This window comes from Accipiter gentilis, chromosome 8, assembly GCF_929443795.1.
Source record: "Accipiter gentilis chromosome 8, bAccGen1.1, whole genome shotgun sequence".
Lineage (NCBI taxonomy): Eukaryota > Metazoa > Chordata > Aves > Accipitriformes > Accipitridae > Astur > Astur gentilis.
The window spans coordinates 5617869-5639542 of NC_064887.1; the positions used below are offsets into that span (position 1 = coordinate 5617869).

The 21674-nt window shown below is 44.7% G+C and overlaps 2 protein-coding genes across 3 annotated transcripts in view; both read right to left on the minus strand.

Annotated features, from left to right (window-relative positions):
- The window catches only part of PRKAA2 (protein kinase AMP-activated catalytic subunit alpha 2), a 369728-nt gene that overhangs the window by 292840 nt on the left and 55214 nt on the right, over window positions 1-21674 (minus strand). The gene's annotated exons all lie outside the window — the stretch shown is intronic.
- On the minus strand, window positions 289-19823 carry C8A (complement C8 alpha chain). Its single transcript, XM_049809437.1, has 11 exons — window positions 19577-19823; window positions 17504-17600; window positions 16386-16530; window positions 15195-15339; window positions 13443-13632; window positions 11745-11945; window positions 10195-10435; window positions 6059-6187; window positions 5219-5376; window positions 2836-3058; window positions 289-843 (listed from the first exon to the last, which is right to left on the minus strand). Exons 1-11 carry the CDS (start codon window positions 19693-19695, stop codon window positions 692-694), a joined length of 1800 nt encoding a protein of 599 aa, XP_049665394.1. The 5' UTR covers window positions 19696-19823; the 3' UTR covers window positions 289-691.

Here is a 21674-nt window from a genome sequence, read left to right on the forward strand (position 1 = left end):
CGAGCATATCTGTTTGTGGTTTTATTTATTTATTTAGGAGTCTTCATCAGTTTGCGTTCACGTTTCGCAATGATGCTTCAGTGTCTTTAGGCTTAAACTTCCTCCCATGCAGAGCAGCATATGGCTTTGCTGCAAATGCAGCTCTGGCCAATATGCTGGACTTAAGAATCTGACAGTGCCAACTTATAAAAGTTTCATGCTACATATGCCGATACCAACTGCATAAAAATGCAAGGATCATGAGCTTTTAACGTGTTTTCCAAAGGCAAATATAAAAATTTCTGCGAGTCAAGCCTACTTATGTAAACACTTTTAGTAAATTTATTTCATGACGCGTTATAGCCCCATGGTCACCCAGCAGCAAAGCCACCCGTGTGGATTCTCCACCGTCTCCCGTATCGCAGCCGTGCCGCTGTGAAGTGGTGGGGCTCCCATCACGTCTCGCGGTGCGAGGGCGAGGGGACAGCCAGGCGTGCGTTCAATCAGCCAGAGCAATTGCTCTGGACAGGGATCGGGTTTTATATGGCGAATCCAGCACGTCTCCATAGGTATGGAAATGCAATGCTTCACGATTATTTCTCCCCAGCGTAATTCCGTTGCAGGATCACGCCCGGAGTATTTTTAGCCCAGCGCAGACTCTGAACGGCTCTCCACCACGTACCTGTGGGGAGCGGTGCCGTCCGGTGGGTTTTTAGCAGGTTTTGCTCTGCAGGTCCTTCCCCACGCAGGGCTCCCCGCCGCGCTGCGGGGCCGGGTTGGTGCACTGCCGGCTGCGCCGCGTTCTGCCCGACTGGCAGGGAGCCCAGGGGGACCAGCAGCTCCAGCGCCCGTTCGTCTCGCCGCCTGTAAACGTATTTAAAAAAAGAGGGGGGGGGGAAGAAAAAAATTATTCAGGTCTTAAGTGCTACATAGGGTTTGGGTGGGAGCAGGAGAGGAAGGTTTTGCTGAATGCCGCCAGCGGTTTGTGACTTTGGCTCTGGCTTTAACCTCTGCTGCGAGCGGGACGAGCTGGTCCGTCCCAGCCGTGACCAGCACGCAGACGGCTGTTGAGATCAAGGTGCTTTGAAGCCAGGGGAGATGAAGCAGCATCACATTCTTCAGACACCAATAGCTGTTTCTTTTTCCTTCTCTGCTCGTTCGAAAGGCTGCGGCTCGGCTTTCCTTTCCCAAAGGGCAGCTGACAGCTCTCCCTGTGCTAACTTTTTCCCCTCCGAGCAAGGCAAAGGGACAAAAGTCTCCTACCATCGTGGAGGTGTTTTGAAAAGTCTGCCCGTTCCTTTGGAGATGGGTCATTTCAAGGCTTTTTCATTACAGTACAGACTGAGTTGTCAGGAGCGTTCGATACTATGGATTATGGCAGCGCTCCTGAATGATGGGAATGCTTGATGGCTGTCATTTACTGTCGTTTTTTATTTACTCAACTGGCCTTCATGCCTGGCTTGGGCACTTTATTAATCCAGACAGCACAAATGGATGTGTGTGCTCTTACTTAGTGCTGGGTGGAAAGCTGGGTTTCCCGTCTGCTGAGACATGGTGCTTTGAAAAAACGGGGTTTAGTCTTAAATGAGTTTTGGAACTCAAAATTTGAAACTAAAAATTGCCCATGAGTTGAAAGTGTGTCTGTCCCCAGTGTTGCTGAAGACAGGGAGCACAGGGGCTGGCCAGTTCGGTGGGTTGCTTTAGGGCCAGGTCCTGACCTTTCCAAGCTCCTCATTTAAAGCAGATTCCTTGGATTTGGAGACAACTCGAAGAACCTGAGATTTTTAAAGAAACCCACTTTTCAGTCACTGAAGCAATGCTTTTGAGTTCAGCTTCATAAACCACCTACCCAGCTCCGCTCTAACTCCTTATCTCATCACAGCTTTGATTTTCCAGCGGTGAGACCCTAGTTATGAGCACACAGTTGAAGGCCTGGAGCGTTGCCTGGTGGAACTGCTATGAAGACAGATTTTTCTGCCAGCTTCATGTGTTGAGATTTGGATTTTTTTTGTCATCACAAATCAGGACAGAAATATCCAGAAAGAACTGTGACATTTTTTGAAATAAAGGATTATGTTCCAAAGTTGGCTTTTTTTGCCACCCATTTAATTTTTTAGGATAGTATATGAAGTGATAAAGAAAACATAAATAAAAGCCTGTCACTTTGGAAAAAACACATTTTTTCTCTCCCAAAATAGATACTTCCCTCTACTTAAAATATTTCCCTATGGCGGGGGTGGCAGGGCAGGGAATCTGGCAACGTGGCAATTTTTTACTAAACCAGTATTTTTAGTGGCACGCTGCTTGAGCACCACTTTCCCATCACTTAACCGGACCGTTTCAGCCTGCCTTCCCTCCCTGCCTGTCGAGGTCTCTGCTCTCGCTCTTGTAGCAGGCATCCTTAGCGGGATGCCGCAAGCGCTCCGGAGAATCACCATCCCAAGGATGGGATGTGCCGGGCAGTGAGGACCAGATGACAGTCTCGTTTACAGTAACGAGCTGTGTCTGTAGAACACCAGAGGCAGGCAGAGCCCACCCCTTGGTGGGCAATGTGGGCAGCCGGGCTTTGCCAAGGGGGCTGCCACCACACCCCAGCTCTTTACAACGTCAGTAAATCTCCAGCTATTAAGCACATCCTCATTTCCACGACTTTCTTTACCGTAATCACCCGAGCTGCTAATTTAAGTCTCTTGTAGGGCTGCTTAGGATAGCGTCGCAACAAAACCGACACAGAAGCGAAGGCTTGATTGACACGTGGATGCAAAAAGCTGTTGGTTAACCATGTGGAGAGGAAAACCCTGTCCCTTTGCTGCCTTTTTCACCCTCCCCTGCTGCAGGTACACGCCGGGGTCTTACCTCGGCGCTTCATTTGCTCACAGGCGGCACCTCCGTAACCTGGTCGACACTGGCAGAAACACGTGTCTCCCACCAAAACAGGTTCACCGTTGTTCTGGCACGGTCCGCAGCGGCAGGCGTGGAACTCCAACAAATAATCGTCCAAAGCCCGTTTCAGATTTTGCCGTTTGGTTTCCATGTCGCCAAGGTTGCTTCTGCGGAGAATTTCGTGGATGGGCTGCAGCTGCGTAGGATGGAGATGAATAGCATGGAGGCAATTTCAGCTGGGCATCAACTGAGATGCTACCACGCCGCAGTCAGAGAGCTGTGACATTGCTGGATAAACTCAGGGCTCAGAAAAACCTCATTTGTCTTTCTTGACAGCTCCATGTACATCATGCAAATGTGTTACCACGACTGATGGGCCCCAGTGAGAAGCCACCGTTCCAAAACCTTCCTCATCTTAGAGGTTTGTGTGGGATTGGCTTTTCTGGCCATGCTTTGGAGTTTCAGTGTGGATTCAAATGATAAATTAAAAAACCCCAGTAAGCCTATTTTTTTGACTGATTTCTTAGCGCTGTCATGATCTCAGAGATTCTTGCGTGCTTTATGCCTTTTTGAACAAAAATGTTTTGGTAAGAGCTTTGGACGGGGGTATCATCAAAAACTTAATCTGGTCACTTAATGGTGACCAGATTGTGAACCATCCAGTAAATGCTGACCGTGGAGAACTTTACGTACCTACTTTTTGCCCTTTGATGCAGTGAAATAATATTGTGCCATCTACAGTTTTGAGAATATAACATGCTCATAATATTTCCAGTAGCAAAATACAGTTCCTATATACCATTCAGCAAAAATAGTCCAGTTTGGGCAACTGTAGTTATAACTTGCCCAACTGAATATTAACATTCAACTGAATATTAAAGCTAAAAGCTCAGGGCTGGTTTGAGGACACATATTTACAATTATCCCTCCATGCATCTGTGTGAATGCTGCAAGTCTTGGCTGGGAATCAGTGGAAACCAGTCCCAGAGAAGAACTGGGCATCATCTCATTGCACAAGGTGCACTGAGAGTGATTCGTGGGGAGGATCAGCCAAGTTTTGGAAAGAGCTCTTACACAAATTTGCCCAAGCCTGTTTAACAAACTAGAGGGAGCTGCAGATAAGAACTGCTGAAGTGGACATGAGCACTTATCAGCAGCTCCGGTTGCACAGTGACTGCTGAGCTCCGGAACAGCCAACAGAGAGGTCAGCGCATGGTTTACTGGAATATTGCAATCAATTTTGCCCTGGATTGATGGGAACTTGTGCAGAAAGGTGAATAACCTGCAGCTGGAACGCTTCTATCTTATCAGGGCTTTCTGCTGCCAGGGTGCTGCCCAGGAAGGTTTGCAGATTCTTTCTTGCCCTACCAATAACGTAGCTAATTCCTGATTCCGTTTTCCCTTCTCCAACCCTGTGTCAGAGCCAGGAGCAGGTGTGCTTTCAAGTGGAGAAGAGAGGGATGGAGTGGCAGTGTGTCCCTGCCGTGGCTGCGGTCCTTCCCCAGCACCCCACAGCTGCGCTCCCAGAGCAAACCAGCGACCGTAGCACCTCGGGGTAGATGTGGTACTCCTGACCGCAGCCGAGGAGGTGTGCTCACCTCCTCACGCCCCTGCGGTCCCTGGCTCTGGATTATTTGTTCGTAGGGTTGCTCTTCTCCCTCCCTTTCCATCCCCTCTGCTTGCAGCCATCTCCTCCCCATCTCTGAAGCCCTGTAGGATGCTTCAGTGATCTTTCTATTTTACGGGACATCCGATAAAACAGAAAGGAGTAGAGCTTGGCTGATTTGTATGACCACGGACCCTCTTTTCAGAGCATGGCAAAAGACAGGACCCACCTGACAAAGCAGCCAGGATCGCCCTGCTCTAAAAACTCCGGGAAGCGCTCACAGCTCTACCCATCGTGGTCTGCAGAGGTTGGGCATAGCCACTGCGGCTCTGAGGCAGGTGAAAAGTGGGGGGGGGGGGGGTCTATGCAGAGCCTTTGCTGGGGAGGCAAGACTCCTTCCCCAGCCCCTTGCGAGTCCCCTGCTTATACGGGCGGGTGGGCAGCATCGGGGAGAATAATAGGGATGAATGCCACCGCGGAGAGCCATTCATCGGGAAGCTGTTTGGGGACACATCAAAAACTTAACTCGGCACTAATCCAGCATTAAGCTCCTTGTCCATCTCCCTGCGGATGCAGTCGGTGGGAGATGTACTCCCCATTGTGAAATGAATAAGAGGTTACCAGATCAGTGGCCCATTACATTTAATCTTGTTCTGTGATGGGATCACAATAAAAATACGAAATGATCTGCTCGACTACACTTTCATTCCTTATAGCAGCAGAGTTTCTTCAACTGCAGAAAAGCCTTACCTCAAAATCAATAACAGCAGGATTATATTTTAATGACCTTCCCCAGTGACGATACATATTGCCATCCCAACTGTTTAAGAGCCCTCCGCTGTAACTGGTATCTCCACCTCTAATCCGGGGAATAATATCTTCCACAACTGCACTGTTGCTCTCAGCATCTGAAAAGTTGAATTACACCCATATTATTTAGTTACCGCTTCCACACATACACTAGAAACTGCTTAATGGAGGTGAGATCAATCGTGCAAGGGGTTATCAGTGCACGGCACTGATGCTGCCTCTGAAATCGATGGCAGCTCAGCGTCCCCCACTCGCGGGGCGAGCCCTGCCACGTTAGCACAAGGCAGTCGGTGACAAGTTGGGCATCCCAAATGCTCTAAGCTGGTAAGACCTGAAGAGCCTGCACGCCTCCAGCCTTGGTTTGTACTTAGCACGTGGGCAGTAGATCACGCTGTCTATAGCCAGTTAAGTGATTTACAAATCCGGGGCTTCCTAGCCTCTTTGAGTACTTTTATAGTCAGTTTTGACTTTAATAGTTGCCACGTTGCCCTTGCCATCCATGCTCAGTCTGTCGTGGCTATGGGTGCTGCGGCCTTCCAGCCCCACCGCTGCCTCTATTTACGTGTGTTTCTAATCCAGGTATTGCTGGATCTTTCAAGAGCAGTCAGCGCTCCTGGAGACTTGGACCCAAAGTCACATTGGTCCCACGACTGGGCCTGAGCCATGGCTGAGGATGGCACCAGGCTCCCTTCGCTGGTGACCCTACTTGAATCTTCGTGCCCAAGCGATCGAAAGAAGGGACGCAAGATGCCTTAACAGACATCTGCCCTACTAACTTACCAGTTTTCAGAAATCCTTTCTTCGCACAGTAAGAGGGTGACACAGATGCTTCCAAATGTAACATATTCTCACTGGCTGCGAGGCCAATCGAGTAGCCAATACAGGCACTTATCTCTCCAGCGCTGACGTCTGCGAAACAGAAGGGAAACCGGTAAAATCAGTGACTCATCTGAGTAGAAGGATGTTCATTTTCCTACTTGGTTGGTGGTTTTTTTTAATCAACAACGAAAACATTCCGTTATTTGTATGGCCTGTTTTTCAAAGTTGAGAGCTATTCCGGAGAGAGGACAGCCTTTAGTCTTGCAGTGGAAAACCCAATATTTTATTAGGCTATATTGGGCCTATTGCATAATAGGTGAATAGGGAAATGTCCTTACTGTAAAAGTTGTTTCCTTAGAAAGTATTAGAAGGAAGTAAAAATCTTAACACAAGGCTTCAGTCATTTATTTCCTTGTTTGGTCTATTTATTTAAAAAGATGACTTTTTTTTTTACAGACTAACTCATAACTAGTGTAAAGCTGGGAACAGCAGCAGGAATCAATAGATCCTCGCTAATTTTCCTAAATTCAGGATCTCACCCATGTATTAATAGCTTAAGTAGCATCTTAAGTAGCAGCTTGCAAAAGGCCTGTCTGCTGAGAGCTGCCAAAGCCTTACTACCTGCTGCTGAGCTGCTGCTGCCAGCACCGCCACATACATCACGAAAATATGTAACTGGAGACCCATGAAGCGACTGCAGAGGGGAGAAGGGAACTAATGAGGTGGTTTCACCAAGGTAAGCAATGCGCATATTTCATACAGCCTGGTTTTATGTACACACTTCAGTGTACCGCAAATATAAGGCTGTCTTCTTTAATAGTTAAAAAATCCATCGATTTCAATAAATACGGGTGTTGTAAGTAATAGGTAACTTTTATATTGCTCTTTTTTGTCAGAGGACCTTAAAGTGTTTTACAAAGCAGCCCAGCAGTCAATACCTCGGTATTGAAAGGGGGGCACAGGGGTCAGCGGGATTTGTGCATCGGGGCTTAACGGTCTGAGGATTAAACCTCCGGCCGAACCCCAGCCCAGAGAGTTGTCTGCTGAACTGCCTCACCCCGGCCCCGGGGGAGCAGTGGCTTGTCTTGCTTGTGTTTAAAATACTGGTAAAACACCCATCGGTCTGGTTTTGCTCCCTTCTGCGCACCCTGCAGGAGAGGCTCGCTGGAGCTTGGTGGGTGCCGAGTGGCGGAGGCGCTCGGCGTCCTGCGAAAGGGGCTGCAGGTCCTGGATTCAAACGGGTGAGAGCTGAAGCATGCTCAAGACTTCAGGGGGAATTACATCCCATTGCAAAACTGGGCCCTTGAGAAAGATTAAATGTGTAGCACTCAATTACTTCTACTAAACTGTTCAACAGTTGTAAACACAGTGGGTAAAGTTCATTCACCCAAAGCAACATGAGTGATTGCTTATCTTGGTGTTGGAGTGCCATAAAATTAAACTTGAGGAACACCCTGATTAATTGATTCGCTATGGTTCCTGTTGAGTAATTATGTTCAGCGAGGGTCTGTCAATACAATTCGCTATTGGTTGCAGCGAGATCGGTTCTTGATAAATGAAAAGTGGTTATCATTGCGAGAGGGTGGTCATAGAAAATATTGGCACTTGAGGGGGGAGCCCTGATAGGTTTTTTATATGATATAATTTGCGATAGTTAAATGTGCTGGAGTGATAAGATTTACTGCTGCATTTGGAATTAATCAGAATATATGAAGACTCTTTTTAATTTACTCTGTGCATAATGTTTCTCCCATAAATGTTCTTGTAATGTGTGAACACATTATACTGTTTTCTGCTAAATAATAGAACCATAACAATCTATTTTAAAAACAAGTAATGAAAAATATTGATGGTGGAGCAACAAGGGACCTTGTTCTGACACACGTATTTATTTCACTCGTGACCACATCCATACAAGCCTTTGCAGGCTGAAAGCTAGAAGTGGGTCTGGCAGCAAAACTGCAGTCCTAAGCTCTGCACCAGCGAGTTGTGGTCTCGTCCTGGGTAGCTAAGCCCAGAAGGTGACTTCATTATCAAAATTCAGGATTCCTAGATGCTTAAAGTCCAGCTCATGCCTATGCCTAGGTAGAAGCTCAGTGACCACCCAAGCTGTCTCATTTAGGGAGGACTTAGCCTGGGGATCTTTTTCCTGGGCATGTGCTTTAGTCACTGGCCTAGAAAAAAGGAGTATTTTTCTTTTCCAGAGCATTTAACCCGCAGCCTCAGGGGCTAGGTGGCCTCTCGGGATGCAGGGGTTGATCCAATGCAGATGCCCTGCCTCTCAGCCCTGTGGGGACTCAGCGGTACATCACCAGGCATCTGCAGAGCTTCAAATTCATCTTCTGAAGCTCTAATTTTAAGACTTGAGTGCTTATATCCTGATCCTGATCATTCCTCAGGGAAGGCAGATAATCCTCTTGCAAACACAGCCTTCAAGCATGGCTGTGATCGCCATTAGAAAAAGCAGGGGGTTTTTAGTAAATGCTTTTAGACAGTGAAATATCAGCCACTGCAGGTGGGTCCTTCTGGGTCTACGTTGTGTGACGTAGAGCACTGCTGACCTGGTAAATGTGGACTTTCTAGCAGAGTCTGGGTTAGGTGAAAATTACAGAAGTGTGCTGCTACATTAGAATGAAAATTACATCTCTGCTGGGGTACATTTTTGTCTTTTGCTGAACTTCAACATCCTTCTTTCCTAAGATAAGGCATCTCATAGCAGTAAATCTCTTCCTTATATACACAGCAAGCACAAGATAAAGCAAAATAATAGCCTTCCTCCACATGCTCTTGATGCCTTCTTCCTCTAAAATTGGCAGTCTGCTTCCTGAAGACTTGTTTGCCAAAATCTTGTTCACTTCTATATCACTCACTCTTCAAAGTGAAGAAATGATTTGAAGAGGCATCATGTTTCCAAACATTAGTAGTTCAGGAACTTGATGAAAATTCTCTCAATCGGTAATTTCTCGTGGAAAAATTGACATAGTTAACAGTCAGTATGGAGTGCATAGTTATCCTAGTGCTGATGGTACCAAACCATTTCAGAACAGAGGCAGAATTTGGGGCAGAACCATGGAAATTAATGGAATTAAAGGAATTACAGCAATTTGCACCAACTGCAGCAATATGGACCTGTTGTCCAAGATCACAATTTTCTTTTGCATAAATGTCCAGCCTGGAGTTACCAAGGCAGTGTTACCCTCAGCAGAGCGGAGTGATGGTCCTTCGGTGAAGTGGGATCTATCGCATTGTCAACATCTTTGCAAAAGTTGACAATCCACTTAGTGTGCTAAAGTACCATATTATTGTTCTGCATCTTATGTTTTTGATCAGGAAAAATGTTATGCTTTGGCTCGCCGGTAATGGCTATTCTTGTGCTCTAGACATTTGCAGTGGATATTTTATGTAACTTAGATTTAGAGGTATGGCTCTCCAGCCTCATACACTCTAATTTGTTGAGAACTGGAGCTAACAGAGGTCTGTTAGTCTTCAGATATGACACTAACCAGAGTAAAGTGGCAGAGGCATTGCCAAATGCGATGCATTATTTCCTTTTACAGAAAATTGAAACCCTCACTATTAGGAGGCTAAACCATGAGCACGCTATCTTTCTTTACTCTGGATGAGTTTGCAGTCCTTGAGCATTCATGAGAACGGCCAGAACAAAGACTATAAGAAATAGGAGAAGTTTAGAGAAGTCTAACAAGTGGCACTGAAAGAAAGGGAGAAAAAGATGGTCAGGTTCCTTCCCAAACTACCAATATCTCACTCAGATTCTTCTGAAATTAGATCAGGAAGCACATTTTGTGACACTCGGGCTTATCCCCTGCTCTGTGGCCAGCAGTGCGTGTGGATAACCCCTACCCCATTCCCACTGTGTATTTTTGGACTTGTGACGAGTATGCGTCTATCGTGTGATGGGACATACCAGCCAGCTCAGCAAAGAGGTGCTGATGAGCGCCCACCCTCCCAGGGCGCAGGGAGATGGTGCCAGACAGAGCCAGATGAATTATTCTGGTGGACTGGACCCACCCCACGGTCACCAGGTTGGAAATGCCTGGTTTAGAGCAGCAAGTTGTGAACAGAGAGTATTTTCTAACCTTTTCTTCTCATTTCCTCCTTGTTAATGACAAGGATGTACTCAAAGATGCCTCCCATAGTGCCAGATGTCATGAAATGGGTGCCGTAGTCGTTGATGAATTTGGCATACATGCCATAGTTGTAGGTGTCCGGAAGCTCCTGCAGGGACAGCAGCACATCTTCATCCAAAACAATGTTGTCCCTTCTCATCTTGAAACGGGCTGTCTGCACCTTCGTCACACCTCTAATGAATGCAACCTCCTGCAGGTAAAGAAAAGAGGAGCTGCCACTCAACATTCATTTAAAAAAAAAAAACAAAACAAAAAGTAATTTCTAGTCTTTAGGTTTGCAGAGGAAAGCCTGAATCTCTGATTGTCAGTGTATGTTGAAAGCATGAAAACAAGCCCATGTTTAAATTAAATCGCTGGTGATTCTTTTCTTAAGTGTCCCTTTCTTGCGTGCCATGGGTTTGGATGCTATGGGGTTTTTACTGATGTGTGAATACAATCAGAATCAGGCTCCGCGTGATTCCCCTCCGCCCTCCATTTCTGCTATTTCTTTTTTCTGGTTTCCTTTCCATACTGTTTATTCCCTTTTGCTTTTTTCACAACCTTGACCAGCGATGCAGGACAAGGGCTCAGGGCAAGCGCAGCCCAGCCCGGCAGTGGGAGAATACCCCGGCCAGGAAGGTGCTGCCGGGGGGAGAATTTCCTGGATACACCACCAGATCCACAACTCCTCTTCTGGATTAGCCATTGCCTCGGACAAGGCGCCAGTGCAACCAGAACGGCCCTTTAAATGATTCCTCCGATAATTGATCATCGTTTAGCTGCAAACATCGTGTGAGTCTAGACAAGGGCACAGTAAATACTATAATGGTGCCCATTTGAAACAGCTTTTAGGGGCATTTTAAGTCAGAACACCATCAAAGTAATTCTTCTTTATTGTTTTCTGTCAGCAGCCACGAGAGAAGTGGAGACGGGGCACGGTAAATGTGGGAAATACCAGCACTTGTGTTATTAGATTGGAAAGAGGTCGTCACAGCTAGTCCGTGATGAAAACCCACTGTGAGAAATACACCCTATTACCGGGTACTCTTTTTTCAGTGCGGTATTTTAACCTCCCATAAAAAGTAGCATATTTCCCCATCATAAGGCAGCTTGTATTAATTTGAACAAGATATATTTGCTACCAGAGATCATTCCCTGAGGACAACTGTTCTGATCAACATCTTGATATTTCCTCCTCCCTCATCGTCACTTTAAGCATTTTTTTATTTATGTGCTTAATGTAGCCATGAAACAGGATGGGGTGAGATGACATGTGTTGTGGTACTTCGTAATTCAATTTTATTCCCACTCCCTGTTTGCTAAAACGTAATAAGAACAACAAACAGGATTACTAACGATCATACATTTGCAATTACATGAACAAATTAAGGTACAATTACTATGTGTTAAAAAATGCAATTGAGAGAATAAACTGACATAAGTTAGAGCCAGACCATGCGATGCACAGATGACACGACTGGAGCATGTGCATCACTGATTTTTTTTATTTTTTTTTTTACCTTTGCAGTGTATTGCGTGAAATTCTTCAGGGATCCTTTGCCACCTGATAAAGTCAAGCCCAGGTTTAGCTGGACAATTGATTTTTCAGGAGCAATTCCAATGGTAAAGCCTGTTGTTCTGGTTTTATCACTTTTAAGGGCATCAAGCAGATCCTTTGAATCATCGTAAAACTCAAAACTGAATCCAGAATCAGCATGAGCCTAAAGTGAAAGGAGCAGACATTAATTTTTCAGGTACTTCCCTTCCTTTTTAATCTCTATTTCTTTAAGGAGCTGATGGTGCCTCTGTTGAAGCCCATGATGCTCCTGACAACACTGACATTGACTTCAATGAATGTGGAATAAAGACTTGTCATGTGCCGTTTCATTTGGAAATATGTGAAAAATGTCGACAGAGCCATGCGTTTTGCTTTATCCATCTCCAGGCAGGGGAAAGGTTTGTGTTTAGCCACTCAAAGCAATACCATTACAGCCAGAGCTGGTAATGGTACCTATTAAGCTAGCTTGACACTTCCCATTATAAAACCCTCCTTCCAGTTCCTTACAGCTCTGCCAAATCCTAATGATTTGGGCTGAATTTCTTCTCTCCAGTCTGCTTCTGGATGAATTTATTTAGGAAAAAATTCAGCAGCAGTGATCCAGCCACTTGCGATGGCAACGCTAGAAAACAAACATTGTTTTGCCTGTGGTTTAGAGAAGTGACCTTTTCCTTGACAGCTCTACTTTGCTGGCACGTGGAATTGAGCAGCCTTGCTGAATCCAGGCTGTGCCATTTGCCATCTCTATAAAAATTCAGGTAAATTACCAACACTGAAAAAAACCATCTCACATCATTGTGAGTGACTTCCTAGACCCCGGCAGGTAGATGCTCCTAAGTGAAGATGCATATGGAGCACGCTCAAGTGTCCCTCAGCACCTGAGCGTGGTGCAGATGTCCTTCCGCTGCTGCAGCAGATAAGGGGGAGAAGAAAACGTGGTAGGTCTGTCTGGGTTCAAACGGGGACTCAGGGGCACAGGAGACTCTGCCTGCTGGGAGAATGTGAAAGCCATTTGCATTGAGCCTGTGGCTGTAATATTCCCCTGGAATAACGTGGTTTCATTAATTCACGTCAAAAAGCGTGATAAATGTTTAACAGTGTGGCCAAGGCACCCGCTTACGATGTGGGAGACCCAGGCTGAATCCTTGCTCTACTTAGTTCAGTCTCCAACATCAGATGTGATTCCCCAGAGTACAGGCATTGTGATACGTGGTGATGGCTTTCGGGATCTCTGTCTCACTCAGAATTTGGATTTATGTCCCTTGTAGCCATACCAGAGACTTAAAATGCTTTCAAAGAATGAACCGGTAGCATTGTTCCCATTTTACACATGGCCAACTTCATCCCTAGAGAGGCAAGTGGCTTGTGCGAGCTCTACAGCTCATTAATAGCAGAATTTAGAGAAAACCCATTTCTCTTGGCTCTGACTAGGCCAGAGTAAGCAGTGGCGATGCCTGGGTGATAAAGCGCATTAGTTCCTTGATGTGCCATAAAACAGCATTTGTATCAACAACAATTGCCTGTTGTCTTGGGGACAGCTGGAGAAAGGTACCTTGAAAGACAGCCTATAGTGAATGATAAAATGCACCTAATATCTTTACAAGAAGTTTGGCTTTTAGCTGGGAAAACATTGCTAAATTTGACCACCCGAAGTACTTACTAGGAATTGGTATATGTGAAAGTTGTAAGGTTTGCGGAAATACTTCTCATCGTCTCCGTAGTACAGATGTTCACATGCAGCGTCATACTTTAGCTCCCGCCACTCTCCGTTGTAGACGTACTCACAGTGGCCTCCAAAAAAATTAGGGTCATATATGTACTGGCTCTCTTCCTGTGTTAGGATATTGTATCTTGGAAAGAAGTAGCGTTCAGAAAGTTATCCGTAGCTCCCATTTTATTTCCCCAACAGTCTCTGTCACTGTTTCTGTTCTCCTGACACTACAAGTTATCCCTCCTCAGGTATCTGACTTTGAATTTGGATAGCACCTAAAACCTAAGGGTTGGGTTTGTTATCTCCTTGCTATCTCCTTCCCAAAGCTAACAGTAGACAAACAGCCATTTTATTTCCAAGACATTGGTTTGGACTTATATGCCAGAAGTGGAAGAGATCAGTTAAATTGTCCAGTCCATTCCAGCAAGTACGGGTATGAAAGTCCCAAAGACCTGGAATTCCTCCAGGTCCCCCATGAGCCTAATGCATCTCACTGTCACAGAGTGTTTCCTGGCATTCCCTGTAATTGTTTTCTATCTTAATTTCATCTCCTTCCTTTTAATAATGGTCCCATTTCTCAGGGGAGTGAGCAAGCTCCCTAGACTTGCAGTCTGCTTGTGCTTTGCCAAGTCTCTCACTTCTTATTTCCTTACGCTTCTTTCTTCCTGCTCTCCAGCCATCACAGCTGCTCCCCTCCAAAATCCCACCTATTACTTAATATTCCCTGTAATTCCATGGCCCAAAGTGAAAGCATTACTCAAACTACACAGCAGCATTGCTCCTCACAACGGGGAATCGTCTTTAAGACTAAGATAGTAAATGCTATTGCTTTTGTGTGTTCTGCCAGAGAAATGCTTCAGAGAGCAGTATTAAATGGGGTGCTTGGTGAAAATCTATATATGTCTTGAAAAACTTTTGATGGACTCTCCCAGGCCCTGGGCCAGAGAACCATTTATCTTGCAGACTCCAGAGAGTGTTGGATTGAGATGATGGGAAAGTTTTCTAATGGCTGACTACTTTCTCATACTGTAGTCCATGTTCTCCAAGTGAAACTAAGCAGAATCTTGGTTAAAACACAAGATTTAAAACAAGAATGTCACAACAGGCAGTTTGCCTTTAAACTCATTCTGGATTCCTCTTTTCCATGTATTACCTAACCAAAATTTGAAACTGAATACAGTAAAATTTTTCATGAGTAGGTGTATTTGCCCCGCATATATTCATGTGGAGCTCAGGCTCTCTGCCTTGAATCTGCGCTCTGAAGTCCTGAATCCTGGAATTAAATCTTCTCCTTAAGGATGAATGCCACCAAGATTGATCTATCTCCAAAGTCTACTGTTTGCTTTAATATATTGCTTTTATCAATTGGAGAAAGTTGTAACATAACTGGACTCAGAGAACCGGGATATAGTTTTACTTGAGTAAAAAGGACACTCTAAAGTGTCTCTGTACGAAAGCACTGAGTGACTGAGAGAGACCGAGGTCAGATAGTAAATTAAAGGCAGAATTGAAATAAAAGCTGGGATGAACCCTCCTGCCTCCCTTATTGCTACTCACAGTCGGATGGGACAGTAGCTCTCCTTTGAGGTTTGTACAGCACCCTATCAATTCCTGGAGCACTGCTATTACTAAGGAAGAGCAATATGAGAACGTGAATCCAGTTTTGGTTGTCAGAGTAGTGGCTATTGATTAATTACTCACCCTTGGGCTGCTTTTTCAGACCCTGGGATTGGGAACAGTTGTTCACAAGGGCTTTCAATAGCTTCATCGTCACAGTTACCCTCATCAGATCCATCTCTGCAGTCTTGCTCTCCGTTGCACACAAGATGCCGTTTAATACAGCGACCTAAAGCGCACAGGTACAGGCCATCGCTTATCCACCCTTCAGAAAAACTTTTTGTCAGCTTGCACTGATTGTGCTCTTTTCCATCCATATCTCGGGGCCACAAGAAGTCACGCTGGGTGTTAAACACAGCGCTCTTCTATTGGGAGTTTGCTTTTCCCAGCTTCTTGGGGTGGGGGGAGTTTTCCTTTGCAACCTGGAGCGAGCACAGCTCAGAATCCAAGCTGGCCATTCCCTTGGGCTCCCATGGGATGGGAATCAAGTAGAGGTCACCTCACCGGCCTGATTTTATTATCTACCGTCATGCTTTTGGAAAGGAGCTACAGGAAGCAATAACTTCTCTACTTGGCTTGGGGAAGTCAGCTCTGTCTGGTTAAAGTGCGATTTTGTCTCTTCCCGTTGCAGGAGGGAACTGGTACTGCTGCACTTGCCTCAATGGAATGATGATGACCTGCTCCAGCTGATGAGCTGCTCACAGAGCTGGCAGGTATTTCTAAATTTCAATAGGATTTTCATTAAATGCTCAAGACAAGAGTTTGAGCCATTTGTGTAAAAACAAAAATCTGTCAAGGCTCGTCAAACTTTCAGAGAACAGCCGTATTATATCCCAATCCTCAGAGCTGGGGATGGCTAAAAATAAATAAATCACCCCAACAGATTGCTAGTAGGATTCATGATTGAACTATGTCTCTTGCAGGGGGAGAAAGTGGTGTGTTGTGGGAGCGGTGGTACCCATGGAGGGGAGCGCGAGCGTGTAGCACAGCAGTTGGAGCAGATTATTTCTACTCTCTTTGTTCCAGTGAAAAATTAACCTTTTCCATGGCAAACAGCCTTCTTTTCTAGCCGAATCTAAGCGTAGCATGGACAAATTGCTGTAAAAGTGGGGAAAAAAACAAAGATGGGGAAATTTCCTGCTTTCTCTTGCACCGTGTCACCATCCTGCTGGCTGGTTGGCAAAGCCCTGCCCACGGCAGGGACCGATATCACCCCGGGTCTGTCCACCCAGCACCCAAACCTCTTTGGCCGGAATTCGTGCCTGCTTCACCCACCTGTTTCCTCGCACCGAAAGTCCTTCCCACAGTCGGGGGGGCCAGCGCACGTCGTCTCGGCACGGCAAGCTTGCTCGTCCCAGAGGTTCCCTGCACATCGCTGCCCTGCGAACCACGCCGGCTGCACCAGCCTCCGGTACCGGTGCTGAACGGCACAAGAGAGAAAAAACGTCGCCAACACCTAACCTGTGTCCCCCAGAGACATCACCTCCACAGGCTATAAAGCGATTAAAACTATCGCTTTTATCTATATTGTTATTTTTTGTGTGTGGCCCGAAGACTTTGTACATGATAGATGGTGAAGGAGAGTCAGCAGAGGGGTGGGGGCTCAGGAGATTTGCTTGAAGTTCATACAAGCGAATTTAGGTGGGGGCTGGAATGACTGTTTTTAAAAATCTCTTCCCTATTTTATACCTTGGAAATAATATGGACTTTTTCCAGTTACACATGCTTTGTCCTGGAATGTAGCAGGCTCAGATGGACACAGACACTAATTACAACACTGATCCTGCAACATTTCTGATGGATTATTAATGAGAATTGCTGCTCTTCAAATTAGGAAGGAAAAAAAACCAAGAAAGAGGGAAGAGCCATATCATTTACTGATTATAAGCAGAAGAACAAAGAATGCAAGGATATAAACTAAGTAGAAAGCAAAATTATGTCAGGTATTTGAAAATAAATTATTGAATTATGAAGACATATGTAAAATGGTATAACAAATGTAAAATGAAAAAAAAAACCCAACCCAGGAGCTGATGAATGAAGGCTGCTTCTAATTTCTTTTCATTGGAATATTTGCGTTAAGAATCAGGGGATAGTTAATTATATGCGAGATAGAAAAGGAAGAAAGTCTTGGGCAAATATTCTGGCCTGATTCTTCCACCATTTGCCTTGATTTTGCATTTTGCTGTTCTGCTGCCTGAAACGAATTTATTCCCCAGTTTACACCAGGGCAAGTAAGAGCCTCTCTAGTAGAGGAGCATCTCCATCATATTTGGATGAGTTTACTGGATGCTTCAGAATGATGAATATGTATAATATATATAATTAATGTGTGTACGTCCTCATCACAGACACATCTGAAGATAAATGAATACATTACAGTAGAGTCTTACTTTTTTCTCTTGGCAAGGAAAGCAATCAGTCCATTCTGACCACTGGCTCATCTGACAGTCGACAGGAGCCGGAAAATTAACATCTCTGCTGCTTCTTCTAAGAAGGGGAAGAGATAGCGGTCTAAGGTCTTTGAAGTTGCGTTTTAAGGAAGGCTGGAGGCTAGCAGGGAGAAAATTATCTGTGTGCGTGTGGTTTTCCACCAGGAACCTATTTTGGAGGAAATGGGAAGCATCCCTTAGCAGAGGTGGCTGTCCTACCCGAGATGCCCCATCTAAGTATTTCACCGTCAGAATTGGTCAGGGGCAGCAGGTACAGGACCTGAGGATTTTGTCTTGGGATTCCTGCTCTCCCAAGAGATCCTAGCCCTTTCCAATAGGTAGATTGCAATAAAATATGTGTACGCCGTATATATAAGACCAAACACACTGAGTAAACAGAAGGAATGTCGAGAAGAGACAGGTTTTAAGGAAAGGCTTTTTTTTTGGCTTTCTTCTTAGAAGCACATCACAAACTCCAGGAGTAGTGATGTTTATCACCTTGGGCCTGTTCTGAAATCTATTGATTTGACTTTCTTTACAGTGTTGTGAACTCACGGTCGGTATTTTTCCAGACAAGTATGAAATCATGATTCCCACAGGCTTTGTGGAGCGGCGGGAATGGCTGCACCAAGAGTGCTGAGAAAGCCCTTGGATCAGACTCTCTGCACATACCCTGAATATCACTATACAACGGTAAGAAAATACTTCTCTTGCTACCCAGCCCAGTCGTTACGATCTCTGTTTCTGTCCCTACTCCAACAATCTTTATTTGTATGCTGCTTTTCTTTCTCTTGAGGAGCAATCTGTGGTGTGCTAATGCAACTGTGTTTGCCACAGCCTTCGAAGCATTTTGAGGGGTTATTCTGAGCCAAGACATTATTTTTATTATTTTGGTGATTAACTAATGAGCAGTCTGTTTTACTTACTAAACTGCAGTCCAAAGAGAAATATTGATAATTAGCAGAGGTACGGAGCACATTGGGGATTCATCAGAGGCTATAGAAGAGAGACTTACTAAATGAAAGCCACAACGGCTCAGCAAGGGAGCCCGTGGATGCAGATCAGTGTGTGAGATAAAAACCCACCGTGTCTCCCGGAAAACTACAGGAGTCTGTAGACAAACACAGAGCGGGAGGACGCGCATGTATTGATGCTTTTTTGCTCTGACAGGAGGATTTGTGGGCTGTATCCTTCAGCACTTCACAAAGTACTTAATTGGCTCACCTTCGATTGGATTTTACATTTACCTCTTCATTATTCTGCCTTGTTTGATAAGTTCATCAAACATCAAAAATCTCGTCTTTGTTCATTTTCAAAAGGGATTATCGGAATAAGCCTTCATAATTAAGTGTATCGCTACCACTTTTTTTTTTTCCTTTCCACCTTCTCCTTGTCTCCGTGTTCCAATTATCACCGATACCTTTTTTTTGATCCTTCTAAATCATATTTGCCTTTAGAACAAGCCTGAAATTAATAGCTGTAGAAAAAAAAAAAAAATCCGACCATTTTCCTATCATGACACTATAGCTTTAGAAAGAAAGTAACTTGTTTATTCCCTTCCTTCAAAGCCTAAGTGACACTCATATAGGTTAATAATATTGTTCAGGGAAAAAAATTGAGGTATGAGGATCTGGCTTAGATTGAAAATTGGGTTATTCACATGCACTTGTTAACTTTACATTGTCAAATGCAAAAATTATTATAATGAAATAGAATATGAAAAATATTCACTCGTAAATCATCCTGTATAGGGAATTCATTTTAAGTACCCAAACCCAGTATGGTAATTTTAGTAAGGAAGTTTAAGAAGGCTTAATAGTCATCTGTAAAAGAAAAACCATTGTGCAAACAGTTCATATAAGAAGGAATTACGATGCCTAGCTTGGGCTTTGGACAACTGCCAACATTTTTTTTTCCTGGTAGCTGTTTACAGAGGGTGCAGTGTGCACATGCCTCAAGTCAGGACAAAATTGATGGGCTGACTGACTTGCCCGTAATTTCTATATGTAAAACTTGGCGGGGGGGACGACTTACCTCTGGGAAGGCAATGCCTCGAGCTCCCTGTGTGCTGTAGCCGTGGCCTGACGTGCAGTTAAAGCCAGCGAGCATATAGACAGAATCAAAGGAGAAAGCTGACACAGGCTCCACCGCATTGTTTCTCCATATGTAAATGTTTGCTATAGATCTGCTGCAAACAAAAGCTTTAGGCTTCAGGATGCCGTGGGGCAAGCACTGCTAGGAGGAGCACGGAGCCCACCGGACTCCAAAACGCTGTCGTAAATCATTGACAACAGCACAGAGCAAATCACAGAGAATCAGGACACGTCCAGGAGGCCTTTGTCCTTTTGGAAACAAATTCCCACTTTTCTGGCAAGGGAATATATTAAACTGTTTCCACATTAAAGTCAATCGCGTCCTATTGCAGCAGTGTGTTTCTTGTCCAGCCTGCACTCTCCTTTTAATTTGAAGGAGGAGGAAAATAATTTTATTTCCCACCGTGACTTAACTGTAATTTTGGTGCGTCTGGTTGCCGACCAGGGAAAAGCTTCCCAGTACAGCAAATTGAAGATTATCATAAAGTTGTGTTATGAGGAACACGTACCTTCCAGATACGTCAAGGAAATGTCAGTTCAGCTTCTTCCCATTGCCATCCCCATAAGATAGTGTCCCGTCTCCAAAGCTGATGTGAGTTGTCACCTGGCTTTTGGATGGCCCTACACAGTCACTGCAACACAAGAATCTAAATCTTTGTTTTCTAAAGTGATTTGGGGTGAGGAAGGTGCGCCCTAAATCTGAAATTGTGTCTTACCCATATGCTGTTCAAACCCATCTGTTAGTGGTGGCTCTAATGCTTTTAGCTGGTTGGGATCTTAACACAGAAGTAGTGGATGTGCGCAAGTATAAGAAAGCAATGCTAGAGAAAGCAAGAACACCATGGGTTATTTATTATTAAGGTAATAGTCACAAGACTAGAGTATTTAGTTTTCATGTATTGGAAGAAAGAAAAAAACAGCCGTTGGAAAGACATTTGGTCATGCTATAGCCCGAGTTGCCCCATACCTGTTTCCTCGAGCTTCCACATAGCCTGCAAAATTCCCTCCAAGGGCTCCTCTGTAACTTCATTAGATATTAGTTTAAAAAAAGAGTAAGAGATCTATGGAGACTTTTGAGTTCAAACAGGGGTCTGTATGTCCCTGGTTTGTCTTCTGCGTAAGAGGGCTGAGATGCTTCATGCATAAATGAAGTGTTCCCAGCAGACAACTGGAAGCTTGAACCTCAATAAATTCAAGAGAAAGTGTAATTATTGTAGGAAAATCTGGGCTTGGGCTATTACGGCTATTAAGCAGACAGTCAATTGTCCTCTGTCCACAAAAGACTGGGATAGAAGTGTCACTTTGTGTATTTCCCAAATTAATTGCAAAGCTCATTTCAATAGCTGGTATTGTAAATTATCAAAATAAAAGGACTTCTTACCATGTTATTTTAATGTAATTAAAGTTCAGGATGACCCCGGGGCTCGTCTTTGCTAAACATGAAGAAATGTAGCACATGGGTAAACCCTGTAGTGAAATGAAATGAAAACTGCCTCTTTGTGACCTTCAAGAGTATGATAATGTAATCCCTTACCTACTAACACACTTCAGATGAGTTCAGAAAGTCCTTCTCCTTTTTTTGCCTACACCAGAAGAACTCAAAGAAGGGGTTTAATTTTTTTTTTTATATACTATTAAACCTAAATTGCTTTTGCCTGGGAGAAAGCAGGGGATTGAAACTGGCCTAAGGCGATCCCCACCGTCACCTCCCCGTTAGATATTACAGCCTCTCCGCACGTTGCTGCTAAGACAGAATGACATAAAAAGGTTTTAGCAGTGCTTACAGAGGTCTGGTGGGGATGGACCCCACTGTCCCCATGGTGGGAGCCTCCCTGGCCATCTGCCAGATCTGTCGTCTTCCAAATCTTCCAGACTTCTGCCATCCTTTGATATAAATGGCTGCTTTGCACAGTCAAGTGCCTCCTCAGCATCTAAGCAAGACTGTCAAAGCATTATATCTTTTCTTTTCTGATAGCGGCGTCAGAAACCCCCCATATATATAATGAAAGTTATTTGTGGCACGTCTCCCAGGTAAAAGG

Bases quoted from the DNA above. Each gene is read 5' to 3' on its own strand.
- C8A (XM_049809437.1), bottom strand. From the start codon at position 19,695: ATGCGGTGGAGCCTGTGTCAGCTTTCTCCTTTGATTCTGTCTATATGC. The intron at 11,946-13,442 runs GTAAGTACTTCG...CTTTCACTTTAG, and splicing joins TTCACATATACCAATTCCTA to GCTCATGCTGATTCTGGATT. The intron at 10,436-11,744 runs GTAAAAAAAAAA...CTTTACCTGCAG, and splicing joins TCACGCAATACACTGCAAAG to GAGGTTGCATTCATTAGAGG.